Raw genomic sequence first — 24,958 nt, 5'->3', positions numbered from 1 at the left:
CTGGTGGCCCTGATTTCCTGTCAGGCCTATTTCAAATGTCTCCATCATGTTCATACCTGTTTTTTAATTCAGAAAATATGGTCACCCTATTGTCCCATTTCCACCACTTTTGGCCTCTAGTACATGAAATGTTCTTCGGTCTCCAGCCATCCACCGGCTTGAGCCACATCCCAGCTAGAAGCCTCCCCTACCCTCCCCCCACACCTAGTACACAGCCCAGCCAGCACAGGCCCTTGGGAAATGCTGCTGAGCAGCATGTCTGCATTCTGGCTAAGAGCTGGGCTCGATCTTAGCCCCCCTGAGGAGTACTGGGCCATTCAAGGAAACATCAACTTCAGCACTGGAGGAGCTCCTGTGGGTGTTACCAGGGCCGGTGCTGTCCTTTCACAGATGAGGAACTAAGTCACGAAAATGCCAGCTGGTGGCTACATCTGGAAGTCATCTGGAGCAGGAGGCTCTGTTTACTGGACTGCAGCCTTCCGGGAGCCATTTCTAGGAAATGCTCAGCTGTTTCACTGCACGGTGAAGACTGCGGTGGACCATGACGCTATGGAAACGGCTGATTTCTTGGCCTTTCTGGCTACTTTATCTGCCTTTACAGAGTCAGGTTGGGACGCCGTGTGGACACCTGCCCTGCCGTCGCTAAGCCTCCCAGTGCACCAAGAGTAGGCTGAACACCTAGTTTGGCTACTTTTTGTTTTTAAATCCAACTATTAATTCTTGATGTGTACAGAGTGTGAGTTATGCATTTCTTTCTGGGTTCTAGAATCATTTGGAGTGGGGGATGAACATTTAACAATACCTTGCTGGGTGGCCACTGAGAGTGAATTCACCTGCAGACATCTGGGATGACTGAATGGTGGTTTTCACCTAAAATGCTCTCTAGCCACGGTTTCTTCCCTGTGTCTCTTTCAGTTGGTTTGAGAGGCTGTGCTTTTTATCCCATAGGACTCCTTAGAAGGGTGTCTTTTAGGTAGCCTGGGCTTCTAGAACTCTACTTTCTACTGTCTTGCTTCTTGCACTAATACATGGTTCGTGAGCCCCACCCACTCTATGAACACATGCACGTTATTTTAATGACACAAGTTCATACTTAGCATTTCATGCATTAGAAGAATATATGGACTTTACTCTGTGAGACCCATGCCGGCCCAACCTTTTGTGGACTTGAGTTTAACCAGAAGGTCTGGGGTCTGCGTGCAGGGAAGGGGGTGGGCTTAAGTGAAGTGGCTCTGGGCCTGTGAGAGAAGGAAGCCCCCATCCCTAGCTCCCCTCGAAGAATCAGGATGTGGCCCAGACAGTAGGGAGACTCCTTGCATAAACTGGCTTGAACTGGCAGGAGCAAGGGAAATCATTCATCTCTGCAGTCTGCTCCCCCAGTGTCCACTTTAGGGTGCAAATACAGCTGGTGCTCCTTGAATAACATTGTTTTGTTCAACATCATTTCATTATAACGTGAGCAAGAATAAAGAAATCCCGGGTGACACTGATGTTATTCAGATGACCTGGTTTCCTTAGACATTTCACTTGAGGGGGCATTTTCCAAGAACCAATCTAGGCACTGTGAACCTCAGTGTGTTCCTTCCAGGGTATCCCCACCCCCCTTGATATATTGCCAAGTCTGCCTGTAGCTTTTTTTTTTTTCCCAGTGTATTTTTAAAGTAATGTGGACTATCACACAGAAGTTTTTCAGATTCTCAACTACCTTTTCAGATGGTTTTTCGAACTCATTCTCAAGCCTGAGTTAGTAGTAGCTGAAGGTCTCTTGCTGCTCCCTGTGTGTTTTGAGTGGCAAGCATACGGAAACGTTGAGGGGCCATGAGATGCTGGGAATAATGCTAAGAGAGCCTCGGCCTGGCCAGCGCTCGCGGTGCTGGGCTGTCCTCGTGGCTTGTGGCGGATGTGGGAGCCTGGAAGGCGGTGGTGGCACTGCCTTCCCCAGGCTACTCATGTGGTTTCTCTGTGGGCTCTGACCTGTCGCCTCCTCAACCCCTCTGGAAGCTGCTTATTATCTGATTCTTCTGAGAATGAAGCAAAACTTTCATGAGAAGGACACCTATTCAGTGTCACATGGATGGATTTCATAATTTGAGAGCTCTGTGGGGTTCATACACAACACTGCTTTGAACTCCAAACACACTCATTACACCCCAGAGCAGAAGACAGGTATCTTGAGAACTTGGCCCTTGCTTTTCACCCTGTGGGTGCTTGTAAAGGTATGTGAATGGGTGAGTGTATGTGGGTGTTGACAGGAACCGAGAAAAATATATGGCCAACTGGGACTTGTCTTTGTATGTTGTCCTTGGCAAGAAGCATCAGTATGGTAGGAAAAAAGTAAGAGAGCTCTAGTTTATTATACCTTATGGCTCTGTAATCCATTCATTCAATGGGTGTTATTTTGACACTCACCCCAAGCCCACCACCACTTCTACTCCCCAATATGGTTCCACCCACCTCAGGAACACGGCAGCCCAGGCTTTTGCTCCTTTGCCTATTAATCTTTTCTTTGCATAGAGCATTGTTTCCCCAGCTGACCAAATCTGTTCAGATTTCTGATAATTTCTTAGAAGGGTTCAGAGGGCCTCACCGGTGTGTAGCTAACATGAAACTTCATTCCCCTCCTTACCTCTCCAATTGGCTGCTTATCCATTCATTCATGCGCTGTCTGCTGCCCCCAAGGGGACCGCAGTCCTGGATGTGCATTTGTGGGGTGAGGGAGAGTGTGCAGTATGGTGGTGGCATAGCATAGAGTAATTTCTGTTTAAGGAGGCTGGGAGGAGTCAGTACAGTGTACCCTAAGAATTTAGGATGTAGACAGGGAGTGATAGGAAGGGTAGGATTTCTAGGGAAGAGGGTCATCAGGAGCAAAGATTGAGAAGCAGTGAAGTATGGGAGGAACGCAGAGCAGAGCTCGGTGTTCCTGGGACTCTGTTGCGTGAGGGAGATGAGGCTGCGGGGTGGACGTGGTGCGTGCAGGAGGCCTTTGCATATGTGGAGCTTGAGCTTCCAAACCAGAGCTGGTCTAAGAGCAATGCTTGAATATGAGAAGGGTGGCAGTAGAGAAGGCATTTCCTCTTGGGGTTCTTAGATTCCTAGCTGGGTGCTGGGAGGGGCCTTTCTACTAGTCCCCACCTCATTCAGAGGAGGAGTTCCTTAGAGGATGACTGACTTGGTCAAAGTCAAGATACAACATGATGCTTCTCCCATGCCATCTTGTGCCCACAGTGTTGTGTTGGCTTGTGCCCACTGGCACTCTTTAAGAAGCACCACTGAAGTCAGCAGAAAGTCTTTATGCAAAAAAATTTCATGTGTATTATATGAATATTTTAACAAATTACTATTATAGGCTTTGTGCATGACACGAGGAGAGGCTTCATATACAAAGCAATGGTTGCATTAGTAGAAACTTTTGAAAAGAGAGAAGGGATACAAATGTTTTAATACTGTTTGCCTTCAAATCAGATCTGTGTTGACTCTGACATACTGAATGTGGTATTTGTTATGGTAGTGACTGAACTTCATGAAATCATTGGTCACAGAAGTGCAATAACATCAGACTCTTCCACCTGGGCCATTTTCATTAAGGCGACCGTATCCCAATACTACAGGCCCTCGTGTGACCTGGGCTGCACCTGCTCACTGTATCCGTGAAGGGCTTCTGAATCTTTGGTGGCAATTGCATGAAATTGCAAGTCTCTAGATGAGAATTATATTCAGCCTAAATTATGACTGGTTTAACTGATTTTTTTTTATTTTGTTCAGTACAGTCACATCATGTATTTATAGCTTTAGATGGATGCTAAGGTGGGGATTAAAGGGGGACATTTGTTTCTGGTTTCATTTGAAGTAGCCTCACAGTGTTTACCTGATAGAGGAGATTCATAAGTATTTGGCATTGGAAAGTCTCTATTTCACAAAATAAAGATTTGACGAACCAGGGAATTTTTGCATTCAAAGAATTTTTTTTTTTTTTTGGTCAATGAATGCTATAACATAATGCAGTCAGCATTTATTCTGTGCCTGACACTGCGCTTGGCACAATGATTGTCCAGGAACTGTGCTTTCTACCATATGTTCACTATGCTCTTACCCCTAATGAGTGGAGAGTTGATTCTGACATTTTGGTTTCAGTGGCTGGAATGCATTTTGTTTCCATTGGGAGGAGGTACTTTCTTTAGCAACCAGCAGGTGTCAGCAGAGGACACAGAACTCTGGGCAAGATCTGTGTTCTTGGCTTTTCTCAACTCACTAAGGTCACCCCCATTGGCCCTTTTCAAAGGTAGTTGACTTCCACTGGGCCAGCCTCTCCCAAATACTAGCATCAAAAACTCTACTCAAGGGCCTCCCTGGTGGCACAAGGGGTTAAGTCTCAGCACTATGAAGCTATCCGCAGTCACTGAAGCACAGGTGCAATCCCCTGCCAGGGAGCTACCCACATGGTGCAGCAGACCTTTCCTGTCTCACCCACTGCTCCCCTCAGCAGTGCGTTTCAGTAGATCTGCCTGTTGTGCTCCACACTCTGTCTCGGGTGAATCCTCTCCCCTCTCCCCCCCCACCTCTGGCCTATACCCTAGTTCTTGAATGCATAAATAAATAAAATTAATCTTAAAAAGTAATCAAGTAATCTCAAGACTGCATCATATCCATTCACCTTTGCCTTATAAAAATGCTGGCTCCTTGATGTTTTTCTGATTTGAAGCCTCTAATTATCTATCTTGGCGATGGCTCTACAAAGTAGAGAGGCTACCAGGTGGGGCTTTTGTTTCCATGGGCGCCTCCCCCCAATAGGTGGAATCCACTCTCGCCTGCTATGGGGAAAAGTGCAGGGCCCATTCTTCTTCTTGCATAGAGAAACAATGTGATGGTGCAGCCAGATGACTGCAAATGGCAGGAGTTTTCAAAGTGTAAAGGAGAGAGGCTTAGGCCTCTTCACTGCCTAGCCTTTCATTCATGGCGTAGCAGGTATTTGCTGGAGTTCACTGACAGAGGTTAAGGACCACTGTGTTGATTGTCAGGGGAAACTGTGGTGGGGTGGGTATGGATTGGCCCCATACTGGTTTTCTCTGGTTGCTCATCTTGCCCCCTCACTTAAATGGGTGGACTAGACAGGTGCTGAGGCATTTGGTATGGGGCATTGAGTGAGAGGATGGGCCACAGTTGGGGAAGGGTTCCCTTGTGCACCCAGGCTTCAGAGCACTCAGAGGGCTGTCAGTGGAATGACTTACTAAGCTAGTGGTAAAATGAAGGAGAGACCAGCTGGAGAGAGAGAGAGATAAACATCAACCCCCGGTTTCAGCAGATATTGCTACAGGGGATGTAGGGGCAGCAGAGGGTGGACAGGACATCATGGAATAGCTGTGGCCCCAGATCTAACCCCTGAAGTAAGGGCCTGATTGGTACGAGCTTCTGAAGTTTAGACATGCTACGCGGGGACTTCGTCTGGGGACTTCGTCTGACTGGTCAGTGGGATCTGACAAATCACCTAACAGCTAACTCCAGGAACTAGTCAGATCCTTCCACAGTCTTAATTGAATAAAGTCTGTTCCAAAGACTCTGCATCAATAGGGATTCAAAAGTAGTTACAATGTTTTGCTTTTATAGGATCTTTGTGATAACGGTCAAAGAAAATCCCCTTGTTCTTTAAAACATCATGTAAGATATCCCCGAGACACCCTGTACAGGTGCCGTTGAAGAGGGTGGCGGGCAGTGTTGAATCGACTTCACTTCATGTTGGAACCGTGTATGGAATTGAGTCAGGGACCGATCTCATTGTGGAAAACCAAAGTGCTTTTCCTACTGGATGGTTTTAGTGAATGGCCACCGATACGCAAGTGCCATCGTGCTCACGGAGACTTGGAGCTTCAGATTCTGGTCGCGTTGGCTCTGGGTTGATTCTCACCTCCATCTGCAGCCGTTTCACACTTCCCTCTCCCTTTTTCAGATCACTGGCGTGATCCTGCTGGCCGTTGGAGTCTGGGGCAAACTCACTCTGGGCACCTATATCTCGCTCATTGCCGAGAACTCCACAAATGCTCCCTATGTGCTCATCGGAACTGGCACCACCATTGTCGTCTTTGGCCTGTTTGGATGCTTTGCTACGTGCCGCGGTAGCCCATGGATGCTGAAACTGGTGAGTATGTTGCAACATAAAACTGCATTTTCAGTTCATTTTTATAAAAAAAAATGTAAGTTACATAAAAGTGAAGTGGTCCTTCTTGAAGCCACAGAGAAAACCTTAATAGTCACTGACTCTAAATTTAGTCTGCAGTCTTACCTAATCCACCCCTTCATCCCCCAGAGAGAAAAACAATCCCAGACACAGCCTGGCACACATAAAATATCCAGTCCTGGTCCCTTGAGGCAGACGATGACAAAGCGGTGGCTGGCGGTTCCAGCAGGCCATTTATAGCCTCATGGCAAATGCCCTGTTCCAGTTTTGAACTCTTAGAAATCTCCTCAAGCACGTGACGTGCAGCTGTAGTGAGCAAGGCCGCGTCCCGGATGTGCACAGCCCTTTGTCTCCAGGTTCTCATTGGACCAATGCTTTTTCCTCCTTGAACCTGGCCGTGCTCGGACGCATGTGTGTGCTGTTCTCTAAACCTGCACTCCCGGGGCTAAGGGACTTGAGCTAAGGCAGATCCTCCCCTGCTCAAGAGAGGGTAGATGCGGTGCCGAGACTTAGCACTTCACTCTACCAGGCCTTTACTAGGCCAGCTACCCCTGCCATGAGAATTAAAGGTCAGCCGGCTGTCGAAGCCATTACTGTGGTTTTCACTTTTTGGTAGATGACCTGCTCAATGCTCTATTTTATTTTTAAAAATTAGCATGGGCCTGTGCTCAAAAGAAAATTTTGTTTGAAAAGGATTTGTTTCAGACGTCTCGTCCCGTGAAAGGAAGATGCAGAGATTCTCTCAGTGTTGTGCAGCCTGTCCTTGTTTAGTTCCAGGTTGTACTAACTTTAAGTACCATCTAGTGACAGAGGTGTGAGGGGGGCTTGTTCCTTCCCAACTGGCAGTGGTCAGTCTTCATTGGTAACCTCATGGAATTAGTGCTGGTTTTGGCCACTTCCTGCCCTGCAGACTAGGCAGGAAGCTGCTCCCTGTGGCCACCAGTGATCCTTCCAGGTTGATGGAAAAGCCATAGTGAGGGCATTTCAAGGCCTTTTGACTGCCGTCATCACAGGGTGTCTATGCTAGCACCTTGGGTCCACCTTCTAGTCTTTTTAGACTAGGGTTTGTTTTGGTCTAGTGCCATGTGCTCAACTCTGGACGCATACTTAGATCACCTGGGCAGCTTCTGAAGAACACTTTTGCCAGGGCTCCACTTCCAGACAATTGAATCTATGGTGGTGAGGCCCTGGCGTCACATTTCCTAGAAGCTCTCCAGGGGCTTCTCTTGTACAACCAGCGCTGACAACCTCTGACTTTATACAATGAGTAGCAAGGGGAGAATCAGGTTCAGAGGCATAGAAAAGAAAAAGGGCCAAAAAATCTGTCCAAATGTGAAGGGAGAGACCTGGCCATGACACCAACTGACTCCAGTCCTTAGTGGCAAGGATATGACATCTTTGGGCTTCTGTCCAAAGATGAAACAATAGTATTGGACTAAATAACGAACGTTCATTGCAGCCCAAATACTGTAACCGAAGAGAGGGATGGAAGAGAGACGTTCTCATGAAGCCACAGACAAGCCCCTCATGTTCGTTAACTAAAATGTTAGTCCAAACTCTTACCCAATCTACCCCTCAAAAAGCCCTGGATTTGTTTTTTGGACAGAGTTACCCCATAGCCAAGTGTAAAGCCATAAACAGACTGTGTGGGTGAGCAGCGCGAGTTCTCTCTGCAGGTGGTTTCACTCCACGCTGCCTTGTTCTCCTTCTAACACTTGCTGGCTTGCTAGTAGGTGAATATTTTGGGGAATAGAGAATTGGGGGGGGGTTGTTTTGATTTCAGTCTTTTAAAAGCTATCACTTGGTTCCTTTTACCCACTAGATACTCTCCAGGGTGCATACTAAGTTTTCCTTATGCCTCATCACCACTGGGAAGAGCACATTATATTTTCATGCGACATGATAAAGACCCAGAGGTTAAATCAGTGTGCCCAGGTTCACACAGTCCGAGAGTGGGGAGCTGGGATCGAAACTAGCGGATATCTCTTTCCAAAGCCAGGACTATTTCTACTACAGTATTTTCATTTGGCAAAAACTTAAGCCCAACCATCTATATTTAGAACAATCTCTTTCAGTAGACCTTTGGCCGAGGCCTTCTGAAGGAGAAGCAACTATCTCTGGAAGCTCCTGGAAGGAGGGAACATCCCAGAGACAGGAAGCTGCTGATCTGCCTGCTGACAGAAGAAGCCTTTTGATTCAGTGTCAGTCTGGAATTTTACAGTTCTCATTTAACTTCATTAATTACAATACCACTGAAAGCAATTCTTTCTACTTTGTAGAGAACTAGAGAAGCTGCGTCTTTACTAAGTGTTAGTCCAGGACAAGGCTGGGTCTGGGAGGCAAACCTAGACAAGGCAAACCTGGGAGGACTTCACACAAAGTCAGATGCCCTTTTATCCACCTGCTTCCTGACAGTTCTTTCCCACAGGACGTTCTGGGAGGGTCAATGCCTGGTGTGAGGCTTTCGCTACAGTGTGCTTCTGATTGTATCTTGTACCAAGCAGAGAGACACGTGTCATATGTGGGCAATCCTGCTCGTAATTGTATGTTTGATATTTTAGTGGCTGAGCGTTAAATGTGGGTATAGAGGCTTTTATTAATATTCCAAATGCAACTGGCATTTAAAGCCGGTGTTTCCTCCTTTTAATATATGTGTCACCAGCTGAGAACAATAACTTATGATCCCATGAGCATATGTTTGCAAGACATATGTTCACATTACAAGTCAGTAATCCAGCCACATGCAGTTTATGCAGATCCCAGAACATTATCTCGGGTATTGCAAATGTTCAGGACTGTTGTATTTCACTTTGAGATGAGAAGCAGCAGATCATGAGTCATATCTTGTCGGCAAAGAATCACTTCACTTTTCTTTTATCTGCTTTTCAAAGTTACAAACATGGAAACCCTTAATGTCTCACATGTGCCAGGTTAGATACCTGAACTTGGGCATGCCCATGCCCGCACACGCACAAAATCAACTTGAAATGTCCAGGAATCATGAAATGAGTATGAAATTCTAAGCATTTTAGGTGCTTGCACACATTAGTTACAAGTGCTGCGTGCTTGCATTTTGAAAGGCTGTCACATGCAGGTAGTGAGCAGAACAAGACAGGTGAGCAGCCCCCGGTCACCACTGCCAGTGCCATATCGAAGTGTGACCTCCACAGTGAGAGACAGTGTCAACCGTGCTCATCCTGGTCTTTGGGAAGATCCTTCCCAAGGAAGGAGATGCACTTGAGGAAACTGAAGTGGTCTGCTGGGATGAAGAGAAGCAGCAGGCTCACAGCATGGCCATGTTCACACAGAGATGAAGGGTCTTGAGCGGCAGAGCAGTTAGGCTGGTTCTGGTATCTCCTGAAAGCAAAGCCATCACCACGGAGTGGAGGTGGGGAGGCTGCCTGGCTAGGGGACAGGAAGTCTTTCACACACTTGGAACCCTCTGAGCACTGAATATGCTGCGAGGGGTGGGCTGGGGAGGAGTGAGCTTGCAGATCCCGGGTGGCCGTCACCAGGAAGGTGGTAGGAAGGGCAGGGCAGTGTCCCCTGGCATTACTTTCCAGCTTAAGGATTCTAAAGGATGCTAAATATAGCAGGTGTCTTAGCTGCAAAAAGCCCTTCCAGATTTCTCTGCTTGAGCTGAGCAGCCAGGCACGATGCTAGGCTCTTGATGGTTTCTGCTCGGCACTTGTGCCCCAATATGCTTACGAATACTAAACAAACACATTCCTAGGTCAAGACTCATGTGGGTAAAACTTCTAAATTCTTCTTAACTTATTCTAGGGAGTGTGAGGATTTGTCACTAGTCCTCTACCCTGAAGACGCACTCTGCTTCATCCTGACATCCCTGATTTTGTCCTTGTCCCCTTGATTTTTAGTATGCCATGTTTCTGTCCCTGGTGTTCCTGGCTGAGCTTGTAGCTGGCATCTCGGGGTTCGTGTTCCGTCATGAGGTGCGTATACACAAATGGAGGACTCACTTGGGGTCTTTGGGAGGAGGATCTTGGAAACCCCTGGACATGTGTAAAGGTTGCATAGAGGTTCGCTCACATCTGCACTGGTATTGATGTTTTCGAAATGTCTTGAAACAGGAGCTGGAAGGCCAAAACCATTCTCCATGCCGGCATTTGGCAAAACTTGAAACCTTAGTTGGTGATTTTCTCTTTCTTTATATAGCTGTTGCATAAAATGATTCCCCATCTTGTCTGAAAGCAGTGACCTTCAATAGAGATGAAATACTCCTTTTGAAATAGCCGCTTCAGCAAGATATGGGTGTGTGACTGTAGGGCAAGATTTCTGAGACTGCAAAGGCCAGCCAAATTAATTGTGGCCCCAAGGCACAAAGTCACCTGTGCTCTCTTCTCTCCTCCCTGGAGCCCCTGTTGGCTCCCCCTAACCCCACCACCACTGCCCAGGGGTAAAATTCACCCCCCAGTAATGAGGACCCCTGCTGCTTTGTGCAGTATTGAGGGAAAAGGAACGAAGCCCGTTATGAGCTCAAATCCCTACAGCATTTTGTTTTAATTTACATGTAAAAATTCTTGATTTTAAAAACTGGAGGGAAATAATTTTGGGTTGTGTTCTGTGAGCCACATGGCTCGTTTCCAGGACACGGACAGCTGCCCTGTGACACGTGTGGCCATCCTTCCATGGAAGGGTGCGGTAGCTGCTCTGTATGGACATCTACTCCTGTGGTCACAGGTCACTCTCCCGTGGCCAGTAGCCTCCGCGATATCACCTCTCAGATGTGTATATTGGTGTCAGGTCCCCAAGTGTCTGCCCTACAATAAAGTTCTGATTGCATCTCCCCTCCCCCAAATGTCTGAGTGTACCCTTGCAGTAGCAGCAATGCCAGAGTAGACATGCACGTGTTACAGAGGAGCACGGTAGCAGGGGACAGTGGGAATGGGCTGAGCGAGAGCCTTACTGTGGCGTCCTCTCTCCCAGTCCCTGCTTGTTGCTTGGCCAAGTAAAGTTCCCCGGGAGCTGGCCTTGGGTGCTGTCTGCCCTCTCTCCCTAGTGCCCTGCTTTTCCCCTTTTCCAGAGGTGGTATCTCAGATGCCAAAGCTGACTTCTAGAACCCATTCCAGAGAGGTGCTGCTGTCTGGAATTAAATGCCCCGTTTTTATTCTTGAGGTGAGGTGAAACCCAAAGTCATGGCCTTGACAGCCCTAGAGCCCAATCCTCTGTGAACCCTAAGAGCAGTCTGGCTCATTCCCACCCGAGCGCTTGCCCACTGACCTCCCATGTGTGGCTGTGACAGGCTCCTCATTGGGGGTTTTCTCGTGATGACTCAGGGTACATACTCATGCACCTCACCTCTTCTCATCTGAAAGACTTAGCGCACTGGTGGAATGGGGTTCAAGTTCAAGGCTACTCTGACAATCCGTACTGGTCTTGACTTTGGCTGAACAGTCACCACACATAAGGACACTGGGTCACACTTAGCACTTTTACTCAGAGAGAGAGAGAGAGTAAAGGAAGCCCAGCTCACTGCCAGGCATCAGCAGGCTTGTTTCTTCAGGGAGAGTCCTCACAGTGGGCCCGGGTCCATTCCGTGTGCTCCCGTGCACCCCTGAGAGACAGCGCAGGTGCAGTGAAAAAGGACGACATAACTGGGTGCTATAGCCACCTTGGCTTTGAAGACCCTTGTAATTAGTGTCTCTTTATCTCATGGAACTGTCCCATGGACCCAGTGTCCAGTATTTCAACAAGGAACATGCCTCGTCACGGGCGCTGTCATACTTCACCCTAAGTTCCCCACCATGTAGCCATCGTCATATGCTGTCCTCTCTGTGGCCTTTCCCCAATCAGGGCAGTTTGCAAGCAGGGTTTCCTGCTAACACATCTGACACTCCACCTTCAGCAGATTTCCAGGGGATCAGAGCTTGAAAGTTAACCCAGGGCCAAATGTAGCTCTACGCAGAAGTAGAAAGGGCTTTGTTAACCACTTATTAACAAGAAAAGCCTGTTGCCCTTAGCCTCTTCATTACACCTCATTGAAGACAGGTACCTGAAAGTTGGTTTTGTTCCAGCCTGAATAGGGATCTGTTTCTGGCCAAAACACCAGTCTTCCTATCCCCAATGACCTGCCATTTAATATTCTCCTGAGTGATGGCAGCAAAAATTATCAGAAGACAGATGGGCATCAATAAATTGGAAGAAAATACCTAGAAATCCCAGGCCTGAGGTTTGGCAGCTCACCACCCTCTCAAAAGCTGACTCACCACTTGAGTTGGTCACAAGGCAGGCGTCCTCTGGAGTGGGCGTGAGGGGAATCATTTCTTTAATTGCTGAACTAATAGAAAGCTTCTTGGTCAGTTCTGTGAGCTCTTTTGTCTCAGAACAAAAGGTCTTGCCCTCCCTGACCTATATTGATTCAGAGACTTTCAGAAGAGGCTATTTTGGGGTTGAAGTTGATATGAAACCAGTTTCATTTGGGCTGCAGAGGACCAGAAGCATTTCTTCCTTGTCTTCCCTAGATCAAGAACACCTTCCTGAGGACTTACTCGGACGCCATGCAGAACTACAATGGCAATGATGAGCGGAGCCGGGCGGTGGATCATGTGCAGCGCAGCGTAAGTCCGGGGAAGGAGATCAGCTGCCAAGTGCCTGCGAGGGTCTGACCTTGGACATGTGGGCTGTCAGTGAGGGTGGGCTGGTAGCATTGGTCTGTCGATTACCATCCCCCAAGTCTTGGTCCAGCTCCTTTTCCAAGAGTCGGACAGCAGGCACCTGTCCAGGTGCACTGATGCAGGTAATCGTTGTCAACAAGGACCAGTGCCTGCAGTGCGCCTTTCATCAGTAAACTTGTGAGCAGCCCAGTGAACAGGTTTGCCCTTAAAAATCTGAACTCTTGGAAGGAGGCAGGCAGTGAGAATATGTCAGCCTTACTGCAAGACCATTCCCCAAGACTGGCATTCTGGCAGTGGTGTTTTCGATTGGGTGAGCTCAGGTGAGTTGTGTTCCCTGCCCTGGAGAGTATCTTAGGGGTGCAGGGTAGGTGTAGAAGAAATTCCCCCAGTGTGGAGTGGCCCAGCCTGCCTGGAGCTTTGCAAAGGAATGAGGAAAACAGAGCGGCACGTACTGATGGCCTAGCCTGATTGTTCGGGATCCACGAGGGAGGTTTGCTGTTGGAGGTGTTTGTTCTTGTTTCGTGCTTACTTCCCAAGTGGTGCTTTTATTTCTTTGGTAATTCATTTTGATAAAATTTTAAACTTGCATAGAAAAGTTGCAAGAATAGAGCAAACAACTGTCTACCTTTTTCTTAGTCACTTAATCATATTTTTGCCCCACTTTAATATTCTCTAGGTCATTGGTTGACAAATCTTTGCTGAAGAGTCATATAGTAACTTATTTTAGGCTTTGAGGGCCAGGTAGTCCCCATCATTACTACTGAGCTCTGTGTTGAAGCTGGAAAGCAGCCACACACAACATGTAAACCATAGGCAGAGCTGTGTCCAAGTAAAATTTGGTCTACAAAGCAAGGCAGCTGGGCTGCTGTGGCCCAACACAAGCTCTCTCTTCCTCTATGTGCATCCCCCACCCCCCCACACAAAAAATCTGTTTATTTACTTATTAGTATACCTTCTGCAAAGACCTTTGGAAAATCATATTTGCCTTGGCCCCCGTCTCTTACAATCCCGTCTCTTACAATCTCTGCGTCAACATTGTTAACAGCACCCAACTCACCCAAATGATTTTGATGCTTAGCCAGGACAGAGAAGCACTGCTTTGTTTGGTGGAGGTGGTAGGAAAGCCAACACAATATATATTCAAGGACTCCCTTCCTTCTGTGAGTTTGGAAGGGCTTCGCAGTGAGTGTAATAGTTCGTGGAGCTTTAGCTCATCTTTACTCACTAAATCTGTGCGTGTTGACGTAGGGGCTTGGCCGGTGTCTCTCTTTTAAAAGTTGCAGGGCAGTGAATGGGACCACAGTGTCTTAGATCTGTCTTGCTTTGATTTTTTTCCTTTCCCTGTTCACAGCTGAGCTGCTGTGGTGTGCAGAACTACACCAACTGGAGCACCAGCCCCTACTTCCTGGAGCACGGCATCCCCCCAAGTTGCTGCATGAATGACACTGATTGCAATCCCCAGGATCTACACAATCTGACCGTGGCTGCCACCAAAGTGAACCAGAAGGTACTTGCTTTTTCTCAGCTCTGATGGGGTTATGGGAGAGGTGGTGGGAGGGCTTTCTTTGTTTCTGTGAAATTATGAAAAGCGAGTTAGAAGTGGGAATCTAGGAGGGAGTCAGGGGCGCTCCTTTGTGGTCCTTTATTGCCTGAGAGAGGCACGGGAGGCTGCCCACCAGTGAGGGAGAAAGCTGTGTCTCAGCTGGGCCTTGTATCCTCTGCCTTAGAATTGACCGGGCCTAGTTAAGAAGGTTTAGTGAGTGGTTCCTGTTAACTCTGCTGCTGCTGTCAGAGAGAAAAATGTTGACTTTCTTCTTTCTGGGTGTCTTTCTCTGGCTTAATCTACTTCTAAACATGACATTATTCACCGCTGGGTGCCAGTTCTTAGCAGGAAGGGGGAGTAGAGTTGATAGACAGCATCTGCCTTTGCTAAGAGGGTGGCCTTTATTTTAGGAAGTTCAGTGCTGCCGGAAAAGAAATCACACAGTTCAACTCACTGTCAACATCCTACAACCCAAAGAAATTGGAGAGGGAAAAAACTGGCTAACAGAAATGTGAAAGTTAGTACATAGTAGAAATGAGGGAAATGAAATTCCAGTAGAGAAAAGGGAAGCGGTCTTGTATCCCACTTTACAGAGACTGTGATGAAGACATGCTACATGCGTGTGTGAAGCTGTCTAGATTCTTAAACATTTACAGACACCCCCAGACAGAAAATATCCTTTGGCAAAACAAAAGGGAGGGGACGCCAAATGTACTATTGAATTTACCTGTGGTTATGCAGCCACTGGGTAAATTTTCTTCCTAAGATAAAATTCTATTCTTCTCAGGTCTTCACATTTCTATGTAGTCTGGGCCAACTGTTGAATAATTCATAGAGAGAAGAGAACCATTCTCTCAAGATTAGAATGCGAAAGATTCTTTCTGTATTTCTCTCATTTCATTTTGGTATTTGTAGCATAAACACCGCAAGGCATTGCTGCCCTTCTAGAAACTCTTTTTGTCTTCCTGAGTTTATTATTTTGTCCATTGGTGTGGTGAGGTAAGATGCTCAGTATTGACAACTTCTTGTCCTAACTAAGAGGACATCTGTTCCTACTGGAATTTTTATATGAACCCCAAGTTAGAGTGTCCTTCAGCCCTTATTAGTTTAAGGTAGCTTCTGCTTTCTTCCTGGACATCCCCCACTGAGTGCCCCTACATGTCACTACACTATTTTTTGGAGTGCCAAGCATATACCTAGCCTATGTTAGATGGTCCAATTCGTAAAAGACAAGAAGGGCCTTATGGTATTGAGGCATTGGGTAACAGACCCTCAGGCAGCCATTTGGAGAAGCAGCAACCATAAATGGTTGATGAAAGCTTGATACCCAGACTTCTCTGTTTAAACAGTGAGAATCTAGAGGTCAGGACAACAGCGTCTGGAGTCAGACTCTAGTTGAAATTCTGGTTCATCCAATTGTTGCTCGTGTGATCTTGATCAAGTTATTCTACATTTTCCAGTTCCTGCCCCTTAGGGTTGATAAGAGGATTAAATGTCATAAAACATCTAAAGTGCAGTGCCTGGCGCACAGTAAGGGCATGAGAAATATTAATTGTAACGTTGAATGTTAACTGTTAGGTGAACGTCACAATGATGAAGTTGGTGTTCTACTGTCCCCCACTGTGTCTTTTAGCTCCCCTGCCACCCCCCACTCCCCGGCTCCCTCCCCAGAAAGCATAACTATGGCCACATTTTAGTTACATGGAATCCTGTTATATAGAATAAATGGCTTCTAAATCTCTGCATATGTTTTGATGTCTTCAACTCTATTCTCTAATGACACAGAAACATGACCCTTGGCTCATACCTGAAGGCCTAAACACTGACCTTGTACAAATAACTGAGAGAGAACAGGAGGAAGTAAGAAGAGCCAAGCAGGATATTTATTGTTTTGTTTTAGATTTTATTGGTAGGATGATAGGATATCTACAGCTTCGTTTGGCTAGTAGCATTGACTGAACTACTCCTTAGAAATTGCTTGACAGTTTTTAAGGGCAAGGGCAAGAAGAAGGGATAGCTGGTTGGCAGTTACTGAGATGTGTTTTTCCAGAACCTTCTTGGGACCAACTATCTACTCCTAGTATTGAAGATTTTTTACATTGGTGACCATGTCCATTTATATATGTCAAAAGGGTAAGCAAATTACCTGTTCTGTTTCTGGTCGCTTCTTAGGACACTTAGCAGATCTCTAACGATTTATCGCACACCTGACAACCAGGCTTTTATTTTAGGAAATTAGAAGAGGTTGTTGTAGACTGATACAATCACAGCTTAGTGGAGAACTTAGGTGGACTGCAAACCTGGCCTGGGAGTACAGTATAAAGCTGTTCTTGCAGTCCAGAGGTCCATGTTTGTGGGTCCACACTGAGTCTAATAGAGAAAAATCCAGAACTAGAAATCTTTTATTTCAGCCTTGGTCTTGGATTATTTAAACAACAAAGAAGCTAAATCCCTTTCATCTTCTCATTTTAAGTAACAGTCTTACTGCTATGATTCATTAATTTGCTTTCTTATTTGGAGTCAAAAGTAATGGGGGGGACTCTTTGTCTATAAGAGTACTTCTCAAACTATAATGAGCATGTAAAGCTTCCCGAGATCTTGTTCATATTCATTACTATTCAATAAAACAGATAACCCAGAGATTAGGCAGATTGTGACTTTAGTAGGTGAATATTCTACATTTCTAACAAAATCCTGAATGCTGCTGTTGCTGCTCATGGAAAAACCTCACTTTGAAGAGCAAGATTTAGAGAGAATGATCTGGCCCATTGTGCTTCTACCAGGCAACTACTTAGTTTTTCTGATTTCTGTTACTGGTCAGGGTGCTCTTATCAAAAATAATATGATTGACTCTGAAATCTCAGACATTAGATTAAAAATCAAAGTTCAAAAAATTTATTCAGCTCACATATTGAGTTAAAGTGCACAGGAACACAAACCTATGCCAGGCAGGCATTTTGCAGCATAAGAAAACAGCCCACCTCATTTCTTTCTGATTTTTATTACTGGGTTTGTGTTTTCGTATTTTGAGCTCGTCTTAACATCGTATATTCTGAACGTCTTTCCTTCACCCTACCATTCACTGTGGGAGAAGGTGCAGCCATGCGTCACTTAATGCAGGGAATATGTGTCCTGAGGTGATTTTTGTTGTCATGAGAATGTCAGAGTGTAATCACATGAACCGCCTGGTAGAGCCGGCAGATGGTATATGGTGGATGGGATCGCCCACTGGGCCACCATCGTGTGTGGTCTGTCATTGACCAAAATGTCATGAAGCAACACATGACTTGACTTTAATCATGGCAGGCACAGTAAAATGCTATCTTAACTCTACCATTTGGAAAAAAATGAGAATATCCTCTTCTCTTCTCCCTTTAACTTCTTCTGAATTCATACTGCTCCCCCTTCACTACCTTTTGAAGAATAGTGTGATATGTAGTTTCACCAGTAAAAAGGAAATCAGCAAGCAAACTTCTACTATAAAGAGAAAATCAAATTCCAAAATTCTCCAAGCACAATAATGTATTTCCTTTTCCACCCCCATCCTGGCCTTCAAATTTCTATCAGGTAACTAAGGAGACTCGTTTGTCCACTGCACTGAAAACATGTGTCAAAGCACTGCTGCTAAGTTAATGTGCCTTTTCCTCTGCAAACAGACTGAATGCATAAAATATCACTTATCAGAAGACACAGCACTGGCAGAATTTCCCCACCTTATGAGAAACATTACATTTTGACTTTAATGATGGGAGACACTTTTTGGTGGCGGTTCTTCAGATATCGTTACACTTTAATGTGCCTTTTTTTTTTTTTTATAAATAAGAGTCTTTACCCTCTCTGAAATTAATGTCTTGATTTTTTTATTTAGACTTTATGCATTCAAGTTGAAGTTTTTTGTTTTTGTTTTTTTTTTGGTTTTTTTTGGAAAGCTAGAAAACAACGTGTCTACCAAAGCTGAATACATCAATTCAGAAGCCTAGGTTGAGTCAGATATTTAACAGGGAGAGTTTGCATCATGGGTGATGCACCAAATTTATTGTTTCCTACCCGAATTACATGGATTAGATGTAATCCAGAATAAAAACAACCAAAAACTTGTTTAACAATCTTTTTGAACAGTGACCAGATTATTTATTTTAAAGATCACCTGTCTTTAAGGAAAGGTGAATGACATAACAAACTAACATTACAGTTGGTAAAATTGGTGTTGGTTTTAATCACAACATTTGGAGAATGAATTTCTCCTCTCAACGTTTGGAGATTTCATAGTATGTTAAAGGTAAATTCATTTCCTTTTATGGATTAAGCTGTTGACATCTAGAAAGAGGAAGTGACATATTCGAGATCCAATAGTACGTTAGTGGGAAAGATTACTCTAGTTCATTGGTTTTCCCTATTAAAAAAAAAATAATGGTTTCCTTAGAAAGAATCTAGAACTCAATAAACTTGGCGGGTATTCAAACACCTCTCTATTCAGATGATTCTACATTATTTATCAAAGTTTTTGTCATTTGCTGTCCAAAAAATGCTGGTCACTATGTTTATGATGCTGAGTCGTCCAGTTCAAGGGTGGGGAATGTCTTTTCAGCTGTGCAGGTCCACTTCTGTATCTCTGCAATGTTTGCTTCCCAGAGCCTATAGATTTCTTGCTAAATTTAATACTGAAACACCTGTAAGGTGAAAGTACATATCGAGGATTTGCTTTAACATAATCCAGCCATGGGAAGGGAGCTGGGGAGATTTAAATGAAATAAGATTGGTCATATGTTAATTGTGATGTCAGAGGAAGTGTCACTTAGGAATTCATCCTACTACCCTCTATACTTTTTTTTTTTGGGGGGGGGGTGGGGGAACCCTCGCCAGCGGCCGGGGAACGAACCGGTGCTGCAGAGGCTGCGGGAAGCCTCGCAGCCTAGCGCTCAACCGCTGCGCCACCAGGGGAGGCCCTCCTCTATACTTTCTTATTGAAATTTTTCATTTTAAGTTGGCAAAGAAGGCTAGCAAGTTCCTAAGGTATTTGCTGAATTAAGGTTGGAATGCATGTGGGTGCAAGTGGACACAGCCCAGTCTGTCCTGAGTAAAACACATCTCCGAGACTGTCTCTCTCTGTTTCCAGGGTTGTTATGACCTGGTGACCAGTTTCATGGAGACTAACATGGGAATCATCGCTGGAGTGGCTTTTGGAATCGCATTCTCCCAGGTAGCCCGCGTGACTGTGCCGTCCTTTCCCGGCCTCCAGCTCTCCTTTCCTGCCCTCCAGATTCCCTGCCCGCCCCCCTGTGCCTTGGGGAGGCCTGATAGATGGGGTCAGAGCTCCCTGCTCGTTAGTCCTCAGGTCATCTGTTTATTGATTTCCCTTTTTCAACTTAAATGAAGTTTTGCCATCAAGGGAATATTGGTTACAGTTCAACTAATGACTAGCTCCAGAAAAACAACTTGCTTCTTCTGTAGGTCAGATGGAGGTTAACTGAACAAAGTGCTGGTTTAATTGGAGCATAAACAACTCCAAATATTAAATGGCTGATCTGGATTGGTGGGGATGGCTTTTCTGGGCTGACTGTTTTCTTAGTTCCTGTGGGTTATGCGTGAGAACCCGCCCTGGAAATTTAGCAAACTTCATCTTGCGATCATTATTTTAATCTCTAGGTTTGACTCTTCTGTTTCTTAATAGGATAACAAATTTTTGTTTATTTTGTCTATTACCTTTTATATCGCTTTATCTCCACCCAGCCTCTACAAAAACAAAGGAGGAAGTATGCAAATTAAAGGAGTGACACACTTCTTAAAATGAAGCATAATAAGCTTAATCTAAAAATTTTCCCACTGTGCCAGGCAGTTTACTTTTCCTTGGGCTTCTGATGCCCTGACCAAATGCTATATCTTGGCTATGAAGTTGCTGTGGGTAAAAAGATTGGCATCTATGCTTATATATAATAACAAAGAATATATAAAAAATAACAAATATGTATGTCTAACAACTTTTTAAGACCAAGAGATTGTTTTCCAACAAAGCCCAATTTTGTTATCTCAGTAATGTTTTGGAGGCTCTAATTTTCCCTGCCTGAATTCTTCATTGGCTCTCTCGGGCTAGAATTAACTTTTTTGCTCCCCCTGCACCTCTCTCCTTCCTACTGAGTAATGTGGATGCACTTTAATGTTCTTCAAGTTTCTTCCTAAAACTTTTTAAATTGAAATATGGCATGTGGGGGGCGGCAATTGTATGGGGAATATAACAATAAAATTTATAAAAAAAAAAAAATAAAAAAAAAAAAAAAAAAAAGAAATATGGCATGTAGAGAAAAGCGCATAAATTCTAAGTTTACAGCTTATTGAATTACCACAAAGTGAACATAACTGTGTGTCACTTGGATCAAGATGAATAGGCATTAGCCTGGTAGCTTTTGTAAATAAAGTGCTTAACCTTAACTTTAAGAGAGGATGAAAATCTTTTCTTTCTGAGCAGTTACAAAAACCTGGGTGATGTTTCATCTTACAAGAGCCTGTGGACTCAGCCAACTTGAGTGTGTATTTCTTGTGGTAATTTCAAAATTCTTTTACCAGATTCATTTCTTGTAGCTCATGAACCAACTGAAACCCTCAACACACCAACACAGTCAAATCAGAGGGTGTCACAAACAGTGACAATAAACCCAGTTTCCAGAAATAGCTCAAAAGCATTGATGGCCTGACCTTTATTCTGGGTGCATTTATATTTCAGTAATGACACTTCAGTGACCTGTCACATCCAGGGGGCATTTTGGAGCATCCTGGATCGCTTGTCCTATGCACATGTGCAGGATGCACTTGACAGCTCTCACACATGGTTCACTTTCCACGTGTACGTGCAGTGTCAGGGGAGCACCCACAGGCATGTCACAGTGCTTGGCGTTCTAGGAGACTGTCCCCTCTGAGGAAGGACTATTGAGATCTCCCAGCATGGCTGTCACTGTCCCATAAAGAGACATGATGCGATACTCTGTTTGGAGAGAAGAGAGCCTTAAAGAGTCTGAAATCTCACAGATGCAATAGCTTATTGTTGAAGACTGTTTCCATGTGGCCATGAGGGAGTGGGGGACAATCCTGTTTTCATCAGCGAGGTGAACTGAGTCATAAAATATCTGTTGACACCTCCCCTCTACTTCTCTCTTGCATCCTTCTGAAGGGATTTACGCTTAGATGAATGGTTATCTGGCCTGATGAGCATCAATTTCTATGTGGGGATTGTTGAGTTTGCTCTGTGACCCTCTGGAGGCAGTGAAAGAGGAGTGTTGATCTCCAAGAACCCCTAAACAGAAACCCACTGCAGAGAGATTAGGTCCCATCAAGGTATCACTTCGTTGCTGGCATCAGAAAACCAAGCACAGCCTGGTGGCATCATGGAGGTGGTACTGTTCTCCCACGTGACTGGATAGGTGTCATGGGACAGTGGCCCGAGGCCAGCCATGCTCAGTGTGGGACTGGCAGAGGAAGAGCCAAGGATGGCTTTTACTAGCCAGATATGCTAGGAACTGCAGCTTTAATGCCGCCTGCAGCCTCCAGGTCCCTGGAAGCTCAAATTGACTTCCAGATGCCAGTAGCTCAAGGGCCTCCCTAGAACAGCAGAGGCCACTGACCCAATGCTGGTTCAGGAGGAACCAGCCCTACTGATCCTGGTCATTGACCTGGAGCCAGAGCTTTAATTACATGTGTTCAAAACTTTTAGGACCAGTGTGATAGTAAAACTCAGTAAGTGCTGGCTGATGAGGATGAGTCAGTCATATTGACCTAGGGCTATTTTCTAGAAGAGGAAGATGAAGTGACTTGCCTGAGCCTGGGTGGTTACTAAAGATCCAGAATGACAATTCTGACCTGCTCCCTGGTGTGCTGTATTAAACGTTTAGGCCAAAGATCACCCTCGATCTTAATTCTGGTAGTACCTAAAGCAAACTCATTTTGTGCCTTTATAATGCAAGGGTTTCAGTCAGCAGTATTGGAAGGAAAAGGGTATTCATTAAAAAATATAGACTCTCTTGCTATCCATCCATCTCCTGCAGACTGGTATGATCCATTATGGGTCAAGAATTCTCTTCCGCGCCCTTGAGGGGACTTGTTTACCTTTTCTATAAGCAGGCTGCACAACGCTGTTGATCGCCTTAATGAGAGGTGGCGAAATAAGACTAAGGGAACTATTTACTTATTCCTCTAGTATCGTCTGTGAAGATCCCTAATAGCATTTATACAGTTTCATTTCCAATTGAATTCCTTAGCACTCTCCCAAAGACACAAAAGCTTTATTGAATTTCCCAGTTTGCCATTAACATAACATCTGCACAGGTATTATAAGGGCCTCAATTTTTGACTTGTTGCTTTTCACTGTCTTATCAAGAAAACTCCCTTTACAGCTGTTTGTTGTCCTCTCTCTGTTGCTCAGGAATCAGAGCCTGGACCACGTTTACCTCCCAGGATCACCACAGGGGGGGTCGCCTTTGCCTGTCACCTTTCTCACCTCCTGCTTTGCTGACAAGGCCTCTCTCTCACTGCCCCTTTCCACCTTTTGGAGTCCTTTCTGACTAGTGATCCGCCGAGCCCCAGGATCACTTGTTACCCATGCTGGCCATTGCCCAGACCTCCAGCTCTTTTCTGGGGGTGCCCCAAAATTGCATCCCAACAGCTTCTCATACTATATTGAGCTTTCAACTAATTTGGGACATTTTTTTAAGAGTTTGCTAAATTCTCTGGTATTTCGTGTTTTCGCTCCTCTCGGAACATGAACAGATTTTAAGACCACTGTGTCAAAAGTGGTTTTTAAATGGCCAGAACAAGCTAGAACTAGAACCCTCCAGTTGGCCTGCATCAGCAGTTAGGCTGCTCCCTAAGTCATAAATCCCACAGTTGAAATCGGGCTGGAACTTTTTCTGGCGCACCCTTTCTTCATATTTGCTCAGATAGCCTCGTGGTCAAACATGACCAGGACAGGGGCGCATCAAAGAGGGATGTAGCTCAGTGACTGAAGTCTCATTTTCCTTTTCTGCCCTGGCAACAGCTCATCGGCATGCTGCTGGCCTGCTGTCTGTCGCGGTTCATCACGGCCAACCAGTACGAGATGGTGTAAGGAGAAGGTGAGCGGCCATGGGGAGCTTCTCCTTGGGGGCACAGATTATCATTCACGTGGTGAATCTGATCTTGGTTGTGTTGGTCCATGTGTGGAAACCTCATTTCTCTGGGCCTGGGGAAGAGCTGTGGGAAATTAATGTTCTCTTCAGCTTGTTACCTTATTTTAAGCCCTTATTAATGATGAATCTCTGACATGTTTTCATTTTTCTCTTAGTCTTTCAAGAACGACAGAATAAGAGACCTGTGTGAAAAAACAACTGCAGCAATCTTTGAAAGACTTCCAAAGAATTTTAGAGCGCAGTACATAATACACCTGCCCCGCTCCCCCTAAAGCCCCCCAAGTGCAACTGACACCCCCACACCATCTCTGCTCCAACTTTCAATCCACATCATGTGTAGCATTACATTTTGTGAAGCCCCGTTGTGCCAGAGTGTAGCCAGGCCCCCTGCATCTAGTCCTAGTGGACCCCGCCCTTGGCCTTGTGCGTGCCAGCTCCTCCATCTGTACCTGGTCCAACCGCAGCTCATTGTAGGTGACTGGTTATCACACCATCACTGGCCCCTCTGGGCCTTGCATGTAGTGTGGGAGGCTCCAGTTAGCCCTTCATCCTGATTGATAAAATGCTACACCCCTTGATGTAGATAAGCAGATAGTTATCTGTTTTCCGCTTAATCTCCTTTGGTTTGCTTTTCCCTTTACTAAGGCTCTTTCCGACCTTCTTCAGGCTGCCTGGGACATGTGAAGAGGTACAACAGTAATTGTCCATGAGGAACACAAAGCATGTGTCATGCATCGAGGAAATTGTTAGCTTGAGGTGACCTTGCTCGTTATTGTTACCTGCCTAGGTGTGTTTAGCCACCTTAGTGCACCCGTACCTCTCAGTTGAAACCTATATAATCCTGTTACAAAGCTGTACCGTTGCTTCCTGTTCAGGCACTATTAGTTCTATTTTTCCCCAATTAATTGCTTTTGTGTTATTTTCTTCTTTCTGTATTTTTTCCTTGCAATGACATTACAGACATCGAGGACCTCATCAAATCGATTTAAAAATGAGTGTGAAGGGGGAACAGAAGTCGAAATAATTTCAAAAGATCTTTAAAAATAATGCCTCTGTCTAGCATGCCAACAAGAATGCATTGATATTGTGAACATTTGTGATACATGTATTAATAAATAGAATCATTACAGATCGTGTGTCCTGGTTTTGTTCTTTGGTTATTGTGTAAGTTTTTATTCACATATTTCTAGTTCATCTTATTCTACAGGGGCCTGGAGGTGGGTTATTTTACACACTGACACCCGCATACCTGCTCTCACCCCACCAAAACAAGCACCAGCCAGTGTAAAAACTGAAGGGTTAGGGGTCTCCCTGGTGGCACAGGAGTTAAAGTCTCAGTGCTATCAAGCTAACATGGCAGCTTGAGTTCAATCCTGGCCAGGGAGCCAATCCACATGGTGCAGCAGACCTCTCCAGTCTAGCCCTCTGCTCCCCTCAGCAGTATATTTCAGTAGATCTG

The 24,958-nt window shown here is 45.3% G+C and overlaps 1 protein-coding gene across 2 annotated transcripts in view; it reads left to right on the top strand.

The window, feature by feature from the left end:
- Positions 1 to 24,628, top strand: part of TSPAN7 (tetraspanin 7) — a 106,861-nt gene extending 82,233 nt beyond the window's left edge. For both annotated transcript variants that reach the window (XM_037512529.2, XM_054695778.1), the window contains exons 2-8: positions 5,942 to 6,130; positions 10,048 to 10,122; positions 12,652 to 12,747; positions 14,156 to 14,311; positions 19,464 to 19,547; positions 23,370 to 23,445; positions 23,655 to 24,628. In XM_037512529.2, the coding sequence (XP_037368426.2) occupies positions 5,942 to 6,130; positions 10,048 to 10,122; positions 12,652 to 12,747; positions 14,156 to 14,311; positions 19,464 to 19,547; positions 23,370 to 23,438 (669 nt within the window). In that variant the 3' untranslated portion in view covers positions 23,439 to 23,445; positions 23,655 to 24,628. The remainder of the gene's footprint in view (positions 1 to 5,941; positions 6,131 to 10,047; positions 10,123 to 12,651; positions 12,748 to 14,155; positions 14,312 to 19,463; positions 19,548 to 23,369; positions 23,446 to 23,654) is intronic.
- The last annotated feature ends 330 nt before the right edge of the window (positions 24,629 to 24,958 follow it).

This window comes from Talpa occidentalis, unplaced genomic scaffold (assembly GCF_014898055.3).
Source record: "Talpa occidentalis isolate TD23 unplaced genomic scaffold, MPIMG_talOcc4v2.1 talOcc4.15, whole genome shotgun sequence".
In the NCBI taxonomy this organism is placed as follows: Eukaryota; Metazoa; Chordata; class Mammalia; order Eulipotyphla; family Talpidae; genus Talpa; species Talpa occidentalis.
This window is presented reverse-complemented; position numbering and strand designations above follow the sequence as displayed.